Source organism: Chiloscyllium punctatum, chromosome 28 (genome assembly GCF_047496795.1).
Source record: "Chiloscyllium punctatum isolate Juve2018m chromosome 28, sChiPun1.3, whole genome shotgun sequence".
Classification (NCBI taxonomy): domain Eukaryota; kingdom Metazoa; phylum Chordata; class Chondrichthyes; order Orectolobiformes; family Hemiscylliidae; genus Chiloscyllium; species Chiloscyllium punctatum.
The window spans coordinates 14,926,966-14,943,929 of NC_092766.1; the positions used below are offsets into that span (position 1 = coordinate 14,926,966).

Below are 16,964 nucleotides of genomic sequence, written 5' to 3' on the forward strand. Positions count from 1 at the left end.
CTCCATCCCCCTCCCTATCTCTGTCACCCCCTCCATCCCCCTCCCTATCTCTGTCACCCCCTCCATCCCCCTCCCTATCTCTGTCACCCCCTCCCTATCTCTGTCACCCCCTCCATCCCCCTACATCCCCCTCCCTATCTCTGTCACCCCCTCCATCCCCCTCCCTATCTCTGTCACCCCCTCCATCCCCCTACACCCCCTCCCTATCTCTGTCACCCCCTCCATCCCCCTACACCCCCTCCCTATCTCTGTCACCCCCTCCATCCCCCTCCCTATCTCTGTCACCCCCTCCCTATCTCTGTCACCCCCTCCAGCCCCTACACCCCCTCCCTATCTCTGTCACCCCCTCCATCCCCCTCCCTATCTCTGTCACCCCCTCCATCCCCCTACATCCCCCTCCCTATCTCTGTCACCCCCTCCATCCCCCTCCCTATCTCTGTCACCCCCTCCATCCCCCTCCCTATCTCTGTCACCCCCTCCATCCCCCTACATCCCCCTCCCTATCTCTGTCACCCCCTCCATCCCCCTACATCCCCCTCCCTATCTCTGTCACCCCCTCCATCCCCCTCCCTATCTCTGTCACCCCCTCCATCCCCCTCCCTATCTCTGTCACCCCCTCCCTATCTCTGTCACCCCCTCCATCCCCCTCCCTATCTCTGTCACCCCCTCCATCCCCCTCCCTATCTCTGTCACCCCCTCCATCCCCCTACACCCCCTCCCTATCTCTGTCACCCCCTCCATCCCCCTACACCCCCTCCCTATCTCTGTCACCCCCCTCCAGCCCCCTACATCCCCTCCCTATCTCTGTCACCCCCTCCAGCCCCTACACCCCCTCCCTATCCCTGTCACCCCCTCCAGCCCCTACACCCCCTCCCTATCTCTGTCACCCCCTCCAGCCCCCTACACCCCCTCCCTATCTCTGTCACCCCCTCCAGCCCCCTACACCCCCTCCCGATCTCTGTCACCCCCTCCAGCCCCTACACCCCCTCCCTATCTCTGTCACCCCCTACATCCCCTACACCCCCTCCCTATCTCTGTCAACCCCTCCAGCCCCTACACCCCCTCCAGCCCCTACACCCCCTCCCTATCTCTGTCACCCCCTCCAGCCCCTACATCCCCTCCCTATCTCTGTCAACCCCTCCAGCCCCTACACCCCCTCCAGCCCCCTACACCCCCTCCAGCCCCCTACACCCCCTCCCTATCTCTGTCACCCCCTCCAGCCCCTACATCCCCTCCCTATCTCTGTCAACCCCTCCAGCCCCTACACCCCCTCCCAATCTCTGTCACCCCCTCCAGCCCCTACACCCCCTCCCTATCTCTGTCACCCCCTCCAGCCCCTACACCCCCTCCAGCCCCTACACCCCCTCCCTATCTCTGTCACTTCCTCCAGCCCCCTACACTCCCTGGGCACTACAGGACAATTTAGCATGGCCAATCCACCCTAACCTGCACATCCCTGGGCACTATGGGACAATTTAGCGTCACAAATCCACCCTAACCTGTACATTTGGAGTGTGGGAGGAAATGCACGTACACTTGGAGAGAAAGTGCAGACCCTACACAATAGTTACCCAAGGCTGGGATCGAACCCTGGTCCCTAACGTTGTGGTCATGCCAATGTCCTAAATTAATCAAGCTCCATTTACCAATATTTGGCCAATATCCCTCTAAACCCTCCCTATTCATGTTCCTATCCAGGTGCCTTTTAAATATACCAGCCTCCACCACTTCCTTTGGCAGCTTGTTCCATACACGCACCACCCCTCTGAGTGAAAACGTTACCCCTCAGGTCCCTTTTAAATCTCTCCCCTTTCACCTTAAACCTATGAAGTTGCACTGACAGGTCTGTTTCCATGTGGTATAACTCTCTGACTCTAATCTCCGCATTGTCTGAGATTACCATGAAATTTCAACCTCTCCCCTCTGCCTTGAGACACAGTGACCCTCAGGTTCAACCACCAACAGTCATCTGTCTCTTCCCCCTCCATCGAGAGAGCAGCTCTCGGACTTGACCTTACCAGAGCTATCCTGCTGGAGTGATTGGGCTGGGGCAGGGGACGAAATGTAGCAAGATTTCAATCTCTTTCTCCCAGTCACTTCCCTCCCTCCACGGTCTACAGTTTTAACTCTTCACTGTGGACTTCTGTTGTGTATCACTCCAACTGAAGGCAATCAAATGCTTTAATCTCCCCCAACAGAAGTGTGGCAGTTAGGTGAATGTTCGTTTCTGAGAGTGCATTTGTGTTTGTGTGTAAGGGTGTCTGTCTAGGGGTGAGTATTTCAATGCACGTGTGACAGAGTATACTTGTTGAGAGTGTGTGTGTATATCACTATGTGTGTGCAACTGAGTCCCTGAGGAAGCCATGCTTACCCGGTCTGACCCACGTGTGAGTGCAGACCCACAGGAATTCACCAAAGAACCTCACACAGCACCTTCCAACCCAAGACCACTTCCATCGAGAAGGACAAGGGGCCGCAATTACATGGGAACACCAGCACCTGCAAATTCCTCTCCGAATCGGTCACCATTCTGACTTGGAAATATATCGCTGTGCCCTCACTGTCGCTGGGTCAAAATCCCGGAATTCCCTCCCTCGTGGCATTGTGGGTCAACTCAGAGCCGGTAGAGACAGGAGGAGAACATCTTCAAGGTAGGCATCCTTGGAAGTGGCATCGAACAGGAGAAAGGGAGGACTGTAGATGCAGGAGTTCAGACTCCCGAAACGTCGACTCTCCTGCTCCTTTGATGCTGCCTGACCTGCTGTGGTTTTCCAGCGCCACATTCTCGCCTCTGATCTACAGAACCTCACTTTCTCACAGCAGGTGGACTGCAGTGGTTCAAGAAGGCAGCTCACCCCCATTCTTCTCCAGGGGCAACTAGGAACAGGCAACAAATGCTGACCAGCCAGCTCCAACCATACCCCACAAGTGAATAGTTGAAAAGAAACTGTAGTTGACTCTCAATCAACTAGGGGAGTAAGGATGATCAATAAATATCATCCTGTTCAGGGATGTCCACATTCTGTGAATGAATACTAATAATGACTGGGTGCACAAATATGTGTTTGCGCGAGAGTTTTTGTCAGAGACAGCCCCAGCCTGTTCAGCCTCTCCCTATGCCTCAAATCCCCCAACATCTTAGTAAATCTTTTCTGAACCCTTTCAAGTTTCACAACATCTTTCCGATAGGAAGGAGACGATGACTCTGAGTGTGCATGTGTGACTGAGCAATTGGAGGACACGAAAGTGTGTGCCCAAGTGTATGCGTACATGTGACATAGTGCAGACGTGTTTGTGTGAGCATTTGCCAACATGGGAGCATGTGTGAATGTGACAGAGGGGGGGGAAGAGAGAGATTAAACGTGATTTTAAAAAAATGTAATTTCTGTGCTGTAAACATTCAGCCTGAGCAACGTTGCTTATCTGACTGAGTTGTGCACTTTGGTTAACATCTACAACACAGCTTAAGAGTATGCCAGCGTTTTGGAGAGAATCGCTCGAAATGTTGAGGCTAATCTCACCGAGTCTTGTGTTTTATTAACACGTTTCGACATCATTTCCTCTGGGAAGCTGAAACCCGTAACCGCATTTCAAATTCTCGTGCTCAGAATATTCAAGTTCCTCGTTGCTGCAGTATAGGATTTATTTTACACCTGGCACTGGGGCTTGTTGCTCTTTTGGCAGGTTGGGAGCTCGCCTGCATTTCTGTAGCGCCCCACCCAGGCACAGGGGGACGTCCCAGATCACCTGTCGTGAGGGCAAACGTTTGCAACAGCGAGCTCCCGCGAATTGCGATGTGACCATGACCCAGAGCATCTCTTGTTGGTTTGTATTGTCTGAAGGATTGGGGAGGGGGTGGGGGTGGGAACCAGGCACCAGCCCCTCCTTTTGCACCGTACAGACGGCACCTCTGACAGTGCTGCACCTCCGCAGCGCTGGGAGTGGATTAGGAAAACCCAAGACTGGGGTGAGAGCTCCACGCTTCAGGCTCACTGCCTTTATTCCTGATGAAGGGCTTTTGCCCGAAACGTCGATTTCGCTGCTCGCTGGATGCTGCCTGAACTGCTGTGCTCTTCCAGCACCACTAATCCAGTATGAGACCTGAACTGCCAACCTTCCGCAGCCCCCAACGCAGAGATCACACGACGCTAGTGCACCTGAAACCCGACCTCTCTGGTCTCTGACTCCTTAGTTTCTTGGCACCGCTCACTTTGAAGCACTGCTCCAGGTTGATTTGTTGGAGGTCGATGGGAGAGGGAGAAAATCGAGGGGTTTGGAGTTGGTTGCAGGGGATGGAAATGGGTTGGTGAGAGTAGAGAGGGCAAAACCATTCCCTGTTGGCCAAATGGCCTCCTACAGTGATAGTATAACAATCTACCCACCTTGTGGATAACTTCCGAAACAAGAGGAGTCGTTCACACCACCTCTGGGAGGGTTTGGGCCAGAGTCCCCTGGCTCAGAGTAGGGACACTACCATCTCAGCTCAAATCCATTATTCCGCAGTTGCCGAGCACATTAGGGACCAGCTTTAAAAGAGAATGCAAGAAGAGAAAGCCTTTGATTGGATGGAGGAAGGGAAAGGGGTTATTGAAAATGCATGGGGTGGGGGTGTAGGATGGGGGTGAAGTGGAAAACGAGACAGATTTTAAGAACCAGGGAGTTAAGTGGAAATGAACCCACACAATTCCCCGGATAAGCTGAGGTTTTGTCCAATTCCCCACTTCTTCAGAGGCTCCGAGGGCGTGTGGAGGGAGGTTTTCCCAGAACAGGAGCCCCCCGGGATGGGAGCAGAGAAACCGAGATTGTCGTCCTTGGAGCAGAGAAGGTTGGGGCTGGTGGAGACTGCAAATTAGGATTTTCAAAATTCCAAAGGAGGAGGTTTGGGCGGTGGGGGGGGGGGGGGAGTTAACCGTTCCACAATAGCTGGAGGGAGGGGGAGGATCATGAATCGAAGAAAGACAAAGAAAGAAAGAATGCCTGCAGTGTGGAAACAGGCCGTTCGGCCCAGCATGTCCACACCAACCCTCCCAAGAGTAACCCACCCTAACCTGTTACTCTACATTTACCCTTGACTAATGCACCTAACCTGCACATCCCTGGACAGTACAGGGTAATTTAGCACGGCCAATCCACCCTAACCTGCACATCCCCGGGCACTATGGGACAATTTAGCATGGCCAGTCCACCCTAACCTGCACATCCCCGGGCACTATGGGACAATTTAGCATGGCCAGTCCACCCTAACCTGCACATCCCCGGGCACTATGGGACAATCTAGCATGGCCAATCCACCCTAACCTGTACATCCCTGGGCACTATGGGACAATTTAGCATGGCCAACCCACCCTAACCTGCACATCCCCGGGCACTATGGGACAATCTAGCATGGCCAATCCACCCTAACCTGCACATCCCTGGGCACTATGGGACAATCTAGCATGGCCAATCCACCCTAACCTGCACATCCCTGGACAGTACAGGGTAGTTTAGCATGGCCAATCCACCCTAACCTGCACATCCCTGGGGCACTATGGGACAATCTAGCATGGCCAATCCACCCTAATCTGCACATCCTTGGGGCACTATGGGACAATTTAGCATGGCCAATCCACCCTAACCTGCACATCCCTGGGGCACTATGGGGCAATTTAGCATGGCCAATCCACCCTAACCTGCACATCCCTGGGGCACTGTGGGACAATTTAGCATGGCCAATCCACCCTAACCTGCACATCCCTGGAGAAGGAGAATTGGTTAGACACTGAAAGGCGTAGATTCAAAGGGGGCTTTCAATAGGGGTTCGGGGGGGGGGGGTGAACTCAGAAATACACTCAAGGGAAATTTGCAAGGGTGGGTTGGGGGGCATGGTGTGTGTCGGGGGAAAGAGAGGTAGAAAGCAGTGGGGTTCCCCATTGGGGATCTCAGCCAGAGTCGGCAGCAGCTGAACGGACCAAACGCTGAGGGAATCCCTGTCAATGGTGTGGCCGAGTCTGATGCTCCCCCGGGAGTCGGGCGGGTTTCCTGTTGGAGGGCGGAGTGTGGGGTAACCACTTGCGGAAGGCATGGGGTTCGACCCCATCCGTAGCTAGAAAGGGTAAAGCCTGGAAGAAAGATGCACCCCACCACCCCCCCCCCCAACCTTCTCAAGAAGACCCACAGCCCATCCAGGCAGGGTGTTGAAACAGACACCTCAAAAGTGGTTTGCGAAAGGTTGGATGCGGAATTCAGATCGAAAGCCGAGGGAGTCTGTTCAGCGCTTCTCGTCGCCTAGCCCACCGCCCACCTCCTCCCCCAAACGTCGTCCCAGAGCCCAGCCACTCCCTGCGGGGCAGCATAACCTCTCCTTGTTTCAGACCCCCCTGCCCTCTCGTTCGTCCACCCTACTACCAAAGGGAGCCGTCTCTTACTCCGTCCGCTCTGCCCGGGGGACCCTCAGAGAGCAAGAGTTGGGATGATTTTAGACATTTCAAACAAGGACCGGGGGGGGGGGGGGAAGAGAGCAGAAAGTTGCTGGAGAAACGCGGGCAGGTCTGGAAGCACCCGCTGGGAGACAAGAGATAGCTGCAACACCCTGCCCGTTGCTATCCAAGACCATGGCCGCACCTTCCAGGTGAAGCAGCAATCTCCCTGCACATCACTCAACCCGGGGTCCGCTGCTCACAGTGTGGGTCTCCTCTGCTCCGCAGACTGGGGCGATCGCTCTGCAGGACACCTACGTTCTGGCTGTCAGCACCACCCTGAGCCATCGGTTGCCCTGCCACTTCCAGCACCCCACCGTGTTCCCTGGTGTGGGAAAAGATCTGGCACCCTGTCGACCACCTGATGAAGGACCGTCGCTCCGAAAGCTGGTGTGCTTCCAATTAAACCCTCACCACCAGACGCCTGGAGGAAGAACGCTTCATCTTCCGCCTCGGAACACTTCAACCCCAGGGCATCAATGTGGACTTCAACAGCTTCCTCATTTCCTCTTCCCCCACCTCACCCTAGTTTCAAACTTCCAGCTCAGTTACTGTCTCCTTGACTTGTCCTACCTGCCTACCTTCTTTTCCACCTATCCACTCCACCCTCTCCTCCTTGACCTATCACCTTCATCTCCTCCCCCACTCACCCATTGTACTCTATGCTACTCTCTCCCCACCCCCACCCTCCTCTAGCTTATCTCTCCACGCTTCAGGCTCACTGCCTTTATTCCTGATGAAGGGCTTTTGCCCGAAACGTTGATTTCGCTGCTCGTTGGATGCTGCCTGAACTGCTGTGCTCTTCCAGCACCACTAATCCGGTATTTGGTTTTCAGCATCTGCAGTCATTGTTTTTACCTTCCATTTAAACCTGTTGGGCTATAACCTGGCGTTGTGTGCGATGTTTAACTTTGTCCACCCCAGTCCAACGCCGGCATCTCCCAATCATGCCCACACAGGACACAGGAAAGCAAACTTGGCCGAACTACACCGGAAACACCCAGAATGCCCCAGCAATGACCAAACGGGCTGACCAGTAAAAACCGGACAGCACTCACAGACAAGGAAATAAATACACTTCCCAAAACACACTAACAATACCCGGTAAAAACTATGACTGCAGATGCTGGAAACCAGATTCTGCCTTAGTGGTGCTGGAAGAGCACAGCAGTTCAGGCAGCATCCGAGTAACAACACCCGGTCAACACAGCTACCCCAAAGGCCCAAGGGCAGTCACATAACACAGCAATACCAAAGGTACACGAAGAACAGGTCAGACAGAGAAGGTGCCACCAAGGACATCGCTCCCAGGACAGGAACAATGGGAGCACCTTACTGTTTCAAAAGAGACTTTCTCACCCACCTGCAAAGAGAGCTGGGATCTCCTGATCCCACTGATACTGTCAGGACATTGCATTGTATTGACAATCAGGACATTCTCCCGATAATTGTATTTCAATGATCATCACTGTAACTGGATTATTCCATTTCCAAGTACGTTGCATATTTCCCCATTTGAATTAACCTCATTATACAAGATTCCTATCAAACCTGGCTCCAGCCTCAGCTCAAGGAAGACAAAAATTCTCGGCTACCTGGACACACTGTCTGTGCTGTTTCAGCTTAAGTCAATTTCTCTTTCGTGATATCAGTACTAATAAACTATTTGCTGAAAATGTGTTGCTGGAAAAGTGCAGCAGGTCAGGCAGCATCCAAGGAGCAGGAGAATCGACGTTTCGGGCATCAGCCCTTCTTCAGGAATGCCCGAAACGTCGATTCTCGTGCTCCTTGGATGCTGCCTGACCTGCTGCGCTTTTCCAGCAACACATTTTCACCTCTGATCTCCAGCATCTGCAGTCCTCACTCTCTCCCCTAATAAACTATTTGTCAATTTCACTTCGAGCTCTGCTTCGTAACCTCTAATTTATTGGGCTAATTTCTCCGACAGCTGGCCAGCTAAAGTGCTCCAGCGCAAACTGGGGGGACAACATTCTCAGTTCCCGCTCAATATCCAGTTCAATAACTTCAAACCCCGAACACCTTGAGCCACCTTGTCCTCAGGCAAACTGCTAAGAGCGCACCCAATCCTGACAGTCCCCACTCTTGGCAACTCCCCTTCCCTGGCCAGCCATCCCTTCACCTGCCTTTCAGTCTCTCTCTCTGGTCTGTCTCCACCTATCTGCGATAGTGATTTGGAGGTGTTGGACAAAGTTAAAAATCGCACAACACCGGGTTACAGTCCAACTGGTTAATTTGGAAGCACTCGCTTTCGGAGTGTTGCTTCTTCACCACCTGACGAAGGAGCAGCGCTCCGAAAGCTAGTGCGTCCAAAGAAACCTGGTGTGGTGTGATTTTTCACTTTATCTGCAATAAGACCTTAAGCCATAGGGGCAGAAATTAGGCCATTCAGTCCATCAAGTCTGCTCCACCATTCAATCATGTCTGATAAGTTTCTCAACCCCTTTCTCCCTGTAACCCTCAGTCCCCAAGAACCTATCTATCTCCGTCTTTAATATACTCAATGACCTGGCCTCTGCAGCCTGTTGTGCCAGTGAATTCCACAGATTCCCCACTCTTTGGCTGAAGACATTTCTCCTTATCCCTAAAGCAGTGCCCTTGTATCCTCGTCTCTCCTACCAATATCTACTCTGCTGACTCCATCCCCCACCACACCTCCAGCCTTCAGCACACATCCACGCTTTTTCCTGGCTACAATCAGCTTCCGAAGAAGGGTCATACTATTAACTCTCTCTCTCTCTCCTCTTAACGCTGCTGGGCATGCTGCGTTTGCCCAGCGCACTCGTTTCGGATCTCCGTGGTATTTTTTTTGTTCGGGTTCAGTGAAGCATCTGGTGTCCCATGTCAACGTCTCCCGGGCCGTTCTGGCAAAGCTCCAGGCGAGCCTGAGGGACGTCGTCTCGTTTTCCGCTTTGGGGGGACGTTAGCGTTTCTCAGAGCAGGCCCTCCGTCCCTCACGCTCCCACCCCTCCCACAATGCAGCAGTGCCTGGTAGACCTTGCTCCCCTTTGCCTCTGTGACGGTGCCATCACTTTAGGAAGGTTATTTCATCCTGTGTTTTTTTTTTGAAGTGGGGTTGTAAAGGCAGAGGGGCCGAAGTGGCTGTGGTGGACGGCCTAAGTCATCATTCAGAGGAGATCTTCTGCTTATTTTTTTTTTAAACAGTTGTAAGGATGGGAGGGCAGTGGTCAGTTCGCCCAGGCCAAGGTTATTTGTTTTTTTTTCTGTCTGTCGCAGTCACAAGCCTTTTTGGGTCTCAGAAGAGTCAGGACTCCAGTAAAGTGTCTCCTAGCTGCTACATCCTCTGAAATCTCTCTTGACATTGTTTCCTCCGGGATTGAAGAACTGCATCTGATAATCTGTGCCTGAATGTTTTGCCAAGGGGTGTGTTTATGAGATGTTACCGTATCAGGACAGTTAATTAGTAACAGGTACCACATCTATTATTCTGATAGGTTTTCCAATTGTTAAGTCAGTCTAAATTCCTCCTTTTTTTGTTTGTATTTTAACAACAGCGTTTAAACTAATTTTATTTGTGTCGAGCTGTTTGACCAGTTGCATCACATCTCGAACACCCACTTCACATTTACCCTTACAATAAGATCAAGTGAAGATGTAGGTTTCATTCTTAAAATATCTTGAGAGGATCTGGTCTGGTCCATATGACTCCCGCTCGTTTACACCCATTTGACATCTCAATCTCTGCTTTACTGCTTCCTTTGTCTTCCACTCTGGGCAACCTGTGTTTTCCTTCAGTAAACAAATACTTTTCTCATTAGGGGAAGTGTGTGTGGTTCTGTGTGCGTGGTGTGTGTGCATGCGTTTTGTGTGTACGTGTTTTGTGTGTGCGTGCATTTTGTGTGCCCACGTGTTTTATGTATGCATTTTGTGTGCACATGTGTTTTGTGTGTGTGTGTGTTTTGTGTGCACGTGTTTTGTGTGTGCACGTTTTTGTAAGTGCATTTTGTGTGAACACGTGTTTGTGGATGTATTGTGTGCACGTGTTTTACTTATGCATTTTGTGTGCACACGTGTTTTGTGTGTGTGTTTTGTGCGCACGTGTTTTGTGTGTGCATGCATTTTGTGTGCACGCGTTTTTGTAAGTGCATTTTGTGTGCACGTGTTTTGTGTGTGTGCGTGTTTTGTGTATGCACGTTACGTGTGCGCGTTTTGTGTACGTGCGCATTGTGTGTACATTTTGTGTGCGTGCACGTTTTGTGTACACACGTTTTGTGTATGCGCATGTTGTGCGTGCGTTTTGTGTGCACGCGGGCGTGTGCAAGCGTTTTGTGTGCGCGTGCATGTGGCGTGCGTGCACACTGCGTGTGCATTTTGTGTGCACTCGTTTTTGTGCACGCGCGTTGTGCGCATTTTGTGCGCGCGTGGTGTGTGCGTGGACGTTGCGTGCGACCATTTGTGTGAGCATATTTTGTGTGCCTGCACGTTTTGTGTGCGTGCATGTGTTTTGCATGTGAGTGCTTTGCGTGCACACACGTGTTTTTTTGTCTCTCTCTCTCTCTCTCGGGTTACAACCGGAGTACCAGACTCGAATGTGATCCTGGTTCTTCACCTGCACGTATAGAGGGAGCGTCTTAACCCCTCCTGTTCAAACCGAGACCTGGGCTCCCAGATTTCCCTCTGGTCGGCTTGCTAACCTTCTAGCCGTTATGTTTCATGATATAGGAGCTCCAGGGCACAGCTGGCCTCACTGACAAAGTAGATTCTGTAGACTGTCTGGTGAAATGGAGAGGGGCGCGGTCTCACAGGCCGAGCGGATTCCAGGCCGCGATGCTGTTCCTCGTTTCATAAAGGACAAGGCGCAAACGGGTGCTCCTTGCGTCGTGATTTTTTTTAAAATCTCTCGGTAAAGTATTTACAGCAACCTTAGGATGTGTAAGTTATCAAAATTAGCAACAGGTCGAAAATAAAAGCAGAGGAAACGGGAAAAATAAACAACAACAACAAAAAAAAAAGAAAGAACGAGTGTCCTTCGGCAGGTCACCACTCCCGACAGTCCGCTGAACACTGGCACGGTGAAATTCAACTCGGGTGGGCGTCTCCCAGGAAGTCGAACCGGGGCCCAGGCCCAGGCCCAGAGTGGTAGCAGCTGCTGTGCGCACGTCAGGCGTCCTCTTCTGCCCCCCACTCCTCCTCTCTCTCTCTCGGCCAGCTGACGACAGGAGGGTGGGGTGGGGTGGGGTGGGATGGGGTGGGGGGGGAGCGAGCCGCTGTCATGGGGGATGGGCGGGGGCTTTGTGTGGGGGAGACCGGGTCCTCCTGCTCCCCGGGTGCCCAGCCCACCACACCGGGCGGATCACCGACGTCTTGCGGGCCTCCTGCTCCGTCGGCGCGCTGGCCCGGGCCGGGGGCTGGTCGGCGCTGGAGGGCGAAGAGGAGGAGGGGGTGGCACAGGGAGGGGGAGGTGGGGGCTGCCCGGGCTCCGCGGGGGGAGCCACCACCTTGCGGGGGCGCCCCCGCTTCCTCTTGGAGGCCGGTGCCCCGCCCGGGGTCGCGGCCGGCCGCTTGGTGGGGGTGGAGCCCCTGGGCGAGGGGTGGGGGCAACGCCGCTCGACCTTGGGGGGCGGGGGAGGGGGTTGGGGCTCCTGGGGTGGGGGTGGGGCTGTGGGGGCGGGCCCCGGGAGGAGGACAGTGACGTTCTTCAGCAGGGGGAGGGGCCCGGCCGCCGTGACGACCACCCCGGCCGGGCGGTTGCCCGGCGACAGCGCCAGGGAGACGGGGGCGGCCACGCGGAGGGGTAGGGAGGCCGGGGAGAGGCAGGGGGCCGCTGGGATGGTCAGCACGCCCTTGGCCTGCGTCTTGGGCTTGATGGGGGCGTAGCGGTTAATGACACTGTCCACGTCCACCGCGGCCACCGGCTGTTTACCTCGCGGTGCTCCCGGACGCTCCTCCTTCCCACCCTTGGAGGTTTCCGTCTGCCGGAGAGAGGGAGAGAAAATAACCAAAGGCCAGACCCCCTTCACCGAAACCTCCCCATACCTCCCTTCCAACGCCAAAAGGGAGACTCACGCCCACCATCCCCCCAAGTGGGGCGGAAACAGGGACAAACCTGCATTTCCCTAGCGCCTCACCCCACCCCCCTCCTCCCTGAGGGAGCCAGTGGTGGAGGTCACGGCCTGCGACTTCCAAACTCCTGCCTTACGACGTTTTAAATTACCAACGCCAGACCTACAACGTTGCAGGAGGGGCTGGTGTTCCCCGTGTACCTGCTGCCCCTCCGGGGAGGGTAGAGGTGATGGGTTTGGGGAAGGTGCTGTCTAAGGAGCCTCACTGCAGTGGGTCTTGGAGACGGTACACCCTGGGGGGGTGGAGGTAAGGGGGGTGATTGTGGGTGTGGTGCCAATCGAGGTGGGGGGGGTGGGCTGCTTTGTCCCTGGATGGCGTCAAGCTTCTTGAGTGTTGTCGGAGCTGCCCCCCTCTGTCCAGGGCGAGTGGGGAGTATTCCCTCACCCTCCTGACTCGTGCCTTGTCGATGGTGGGGCTGACCTTGGGGTGTTAATAGTGGGGGGGGGATTCAGTGATGGTAACATGTGATGGTGGTGGTTAGATTCTCTCTTGGTGACCAGTGGAGTGCCACAAGGATCGGTGCTGAGTCCACTACCTTTTGTCAATTATATTAATGATTTGGTGGTGAGTATAAGAGGTGTAGTTAGTAAGTTTACAGAATTGGATGCGTAGTGGACAGCGAAGAGGGTTACCTCAGATTACAACGGGATATTGACCAGATGGGCCAATGGGCTGAGAAGTGGCAGATGGAGTTTAATTCAAATAAATGCGAGGTGCTGCATTTTGGGAAAGCAAATCAGAACAGGACTTATACACTTAATGGGAAGGTCCTCAGGGAGTGTTGCTGAACAAAGAGACCTTGGAGTGCAGGTTCATAGCTCCTTGAAAGTGGAGTCGCAGGTAGATAGGATAGTGAAGGCAGCGTTTGGTATGGTTTCCTTTATTGGTCAGAGTATTGAGTACAGGAGTTGGGAGGGTCATGTTGCAGCTGTACAGGACATTGGTTAGACCACTGTTGGAATATTGCATACAATTCTGGTCTCTTTCCTATCGGAATGATGTTGTGAATTGAAAGGGTTCAGAAAAGATTTACAAGGATGTTGGAGGGTTTGAGCTACAGGGAGAAGCTGAACAGGCTGGGGCTGTTTTCCCTGGAGCGTCGGAGGCTGAGGGGTGACCTTATAGAGGTTTATAAAATTATGAGGGACATGGATAGGGTTTCCCTGTGGTTGGGGAGAGAACTAGAGGGGCATAGGGTTAGGGTGAGAGGGAAAAGGGACCCGAGGGGCAACTTTTTCATACCGAGGTTGGTGTGTGTATGGAATGAGCTGCCAGAGGATGTGGTGGAGGCTGGTGCAATTGCAACATTTAAAAGGCATCTGGGTGGGGGACATGAATAGGAAGGGTTTGGAGGGATATGGGCCAAGTGCTGGCAGGTGGGATTAGACTGGGTTGGGATATCTGGTCGGCATGGACGGGTTGGACCGAAGGGTCTGTTTCCATGCTGTACATCTCTCTGACTCCATAGTGGAGATGCTCCATCCCAGCTCCAATGAGTTCAAGACAAAAAGCTTCAAGTTCAAGTCTCCTAGATTGTGGGGGGGTCGGAAGATTAGATTCAATTAGGGACAATTTAGCATGGCCAATCCACCCTAACCTGCACATCCCTGGACACTATGGGACAATTTAGCATGGGCCAATCCACCCTAACCTACACATCCCTGGGCACTATGGGACAATTTAACATGGCCAATCCACTCTGACCTGCATATCTTTGGATTGTGGGAGGAAACAGGAGCACCCCCACGCAGACACGGTGAGAACGTGCAAACTCCACACAGACAGTCGCCTCGAGGGGGGGAATCGAACCTGGGACCCTGATGCTGTGAGACAGCAGTGCTAACCACTGAGCCTCCGTGCCACCCAGAGTGCGGGAGTTGTAACGACTTCCCTTGCAGAGAGAGCTGAGCTGCGCGATGACGGGGGTGCTGAAAAATCACAGAGCAGGACAGAGTCGAGAGGAAGGAATGGTTCCCACCCTTGAAACAATCGAAAACGAGACAGCACCCATTTGAAGTGAGCAGAAACATTTTTACAACAAGCTTGGTTTGGGTGTGGAGGCCGCAGTGGGGTGATGTGCTTTCAATATGATGCAGATCGGGGCATCATATCTTCGTGAGGATGGACGGCCTTCGGTGGGGGGGGGAGGGGTGTACAATGTAGTTTTGTAAGAATGATCGCTGGCCTTCAGGAGTGAAGGTACAAGGAGAAGCAGACCAACCAGGGCAGGGAGCGGCCCAGACTACAGGCAGTCTGGGGCGGGGGGGGAAACAGGGGAACGTGACAATGTTGTGGCTTTAACAAGTTCTTTTGTCCCGGTTTTTATTTCGAAGAGAGGTTGTAAGGCGGAGGTGAAGAGCTATCTCTCATAGCCACTACAGTAAACAGAGGGCTTGGGGTCTTTTATCTTAAAGCTGGAACAATAGAAGCAGCCTGTCCGGGTGTGGCCAGCTCTCACAGAAACCAGGAGCCCCAGTTTCGTTTCGTTTTTAGGTTTCTTTCAAGCCTTAATGAAGCAGAAACCATGTTTCCCTCTCTTTATTCCACCCAAAAGCATGGCGTTCACTTCCTGGGCTGCTGGATTGCGTGCCAGACAAAATCAGTTTATCTGATTAGATTAGATTCGATTACTTACAGTGTGGGAAACAGGTCCTTCTGAACAGTGAACTAGTAATCGGTACTGAATATATTATTCGGTTAAGTTTAACAATAGTTATTCTAAGTACCTCTTTCTTCCGTAGGTAGTGTTGAAATAAATTATGTTTTGTACACCATCAAGTCGTTTGACTGATCACATCGCAGCAGGAACACAGCATGCTATATTTGCCGGAATAAATAAAGGCTTCTTAAGATATTTTGAGGGGGTCTGGTCCGGGGAACAGGTTTATATTGGGCCCGTACCTGAGAGTCTGGTGATTTCTCTTCACCCTCCTGCTCTGCGTTCCTGGGTTGTTGTCGGAACTTTGAGTCCTTTGGCGATTTCAGAATGTTCTCTGCAAGAAATTCACACGGACAGGGTGTTGAGAACTTTCAAAAGGAATCACCTCGCATTTTAAAAACAAAACACCGCACGCTTAGAATCCCTCCGTCTGCGTTCCTCGGCTTCACTCCCACAGCAGCTTCATGCCAAAGAAGTGGGCCATTCGGTCCAACTGATCCACACTTGCTGTCTCCTCTTTCTCTCACCCTATACCAAACCCCACCTTCCAAAACTCCCCGTGGGAGTGAGACCTCATTCTCCCCCCACTCCCCGTGGGAGAGAGTCCCCCATTCTCCCCCCCCCACTCCCCGTGGGAGCGAGTCCCCCATTCTCCCCCCACTCCCCGTGGGAGAGAGTCCCCCATTCTCCCCCCACTCCCCGTGGGAGAGAGTCCCCCATTCTCCCCCCCACTCCCTGTGGGAGAGAGTCCCCCCATTCTCCCCCCCCACTCCCCGTGGGAGCGAGTCCCCCATTCTCCCCCCACTCCCCGTGGGAGCGAGTCCCCCATTCTCCCCCCCACTCCCCGTGGGATCGAGACCCCCATTCTCCCCCCCACTCCCCGTGGGAGCGAGTCCCCATTCTCCCCCCCACTCCCCGTGGGAGCGAGTCCCCCATTCTCTCCCCCCCAATCCCCGTGGGAGTGAGTCCCCCATTCTCCCCCCCACTCCCCGTGGGAGTGAGTCCCCCATTCTCCCCCCCACTCCCCGTGGGAGTGAGTCCCCCATTCTCCCCCCCACTCCCCGTGGGAGTGAGTCCCCCATTCTCCCCCCCACTCCCCGTGGGAGCGAGTCCCCCATTCTCTCCCCCCAATCCCCGTGGGAGTGAGTCCCCCATTCTCCCCCCCACTCCCCGTGGGAGTGAGTCCCCCATTCTCCCCCCCACTCCCCGTGGGAGTGAGTCCCCCATTCTCCCCCCACCACTCCCCGTGGGAGTGAGTCCCCCATTCTCCCCCCCACTCCCCGTGGGAGTGAGTCCCCCATTCTCCCCCCCCACTCCCCGTGGGAGCGAGTCCCCCATTCTCCCCCCAATCCCCGTGGGAGCGAGTCCCCCATTCTCCCCCCCCCCCCCCCCCCACTCCCCGTGGGAGCGAGTCCCTGACTCCCTGTATCATCACCGTAAGCAGTCAGGGAGCTCTGACAGATCTGACCCGAACTGCTCATTCAGTTTCTCAGCACGGACGCTGCCTGACCCACTGGCTTTTCCCCGAGCTACTGACTCAGCCCTCTGAGCCGGTCAGGGGAACAAACCACTCCCAGACACAACACCCCCAAAACCTTGCACAGCCCCAAGGCTACCCTCAAGAGATTTTCCATCAGAAAGGGAATCAACGGTGATGGGGAACAGAGGCAGGAGAGAGGGGGTTGAGGATGATCGGAGCCGCCAACAATCTCACAGACAGGCAGGGCACACCCGAGGGTCCGAAT

General features: G+C 53.9%; 1 protein-coding gene across 4 annotated transcripts in view; it reads right to left on the reverse strand.

Moving 5' to 3' along the window:
- Positions 1-11,307: 11,307 nt before the first annotated feature.
- Positions 11,308-16,964, reverse strand: part of rfx5 (regulatory factor X, 5) — a 54,068-nt gene continuing 48,411 nt past the window's right edge. For all 4 annotated transcript variants that reach the window (XM_072548983.1, XM_072548980.1, XM_072548981.1 and 1 more), the window contains 2 exons: positions 15,462-15,553; positions 11,308-12,409 (listed from right to left, as the gene is read on the reverse strand). In XM_072548983.1, coding sequence (XP_072405084.1) covers positions 11,708-12,409; positions 15,462-15,553 — 794 coding nt within the window. In that variant the 3' untranslated portion in view covers positions 11,308-11,707. The remainder of the gene's footprint in view (positions 12,410-15,461; positions 15,554-16,964) is intronic.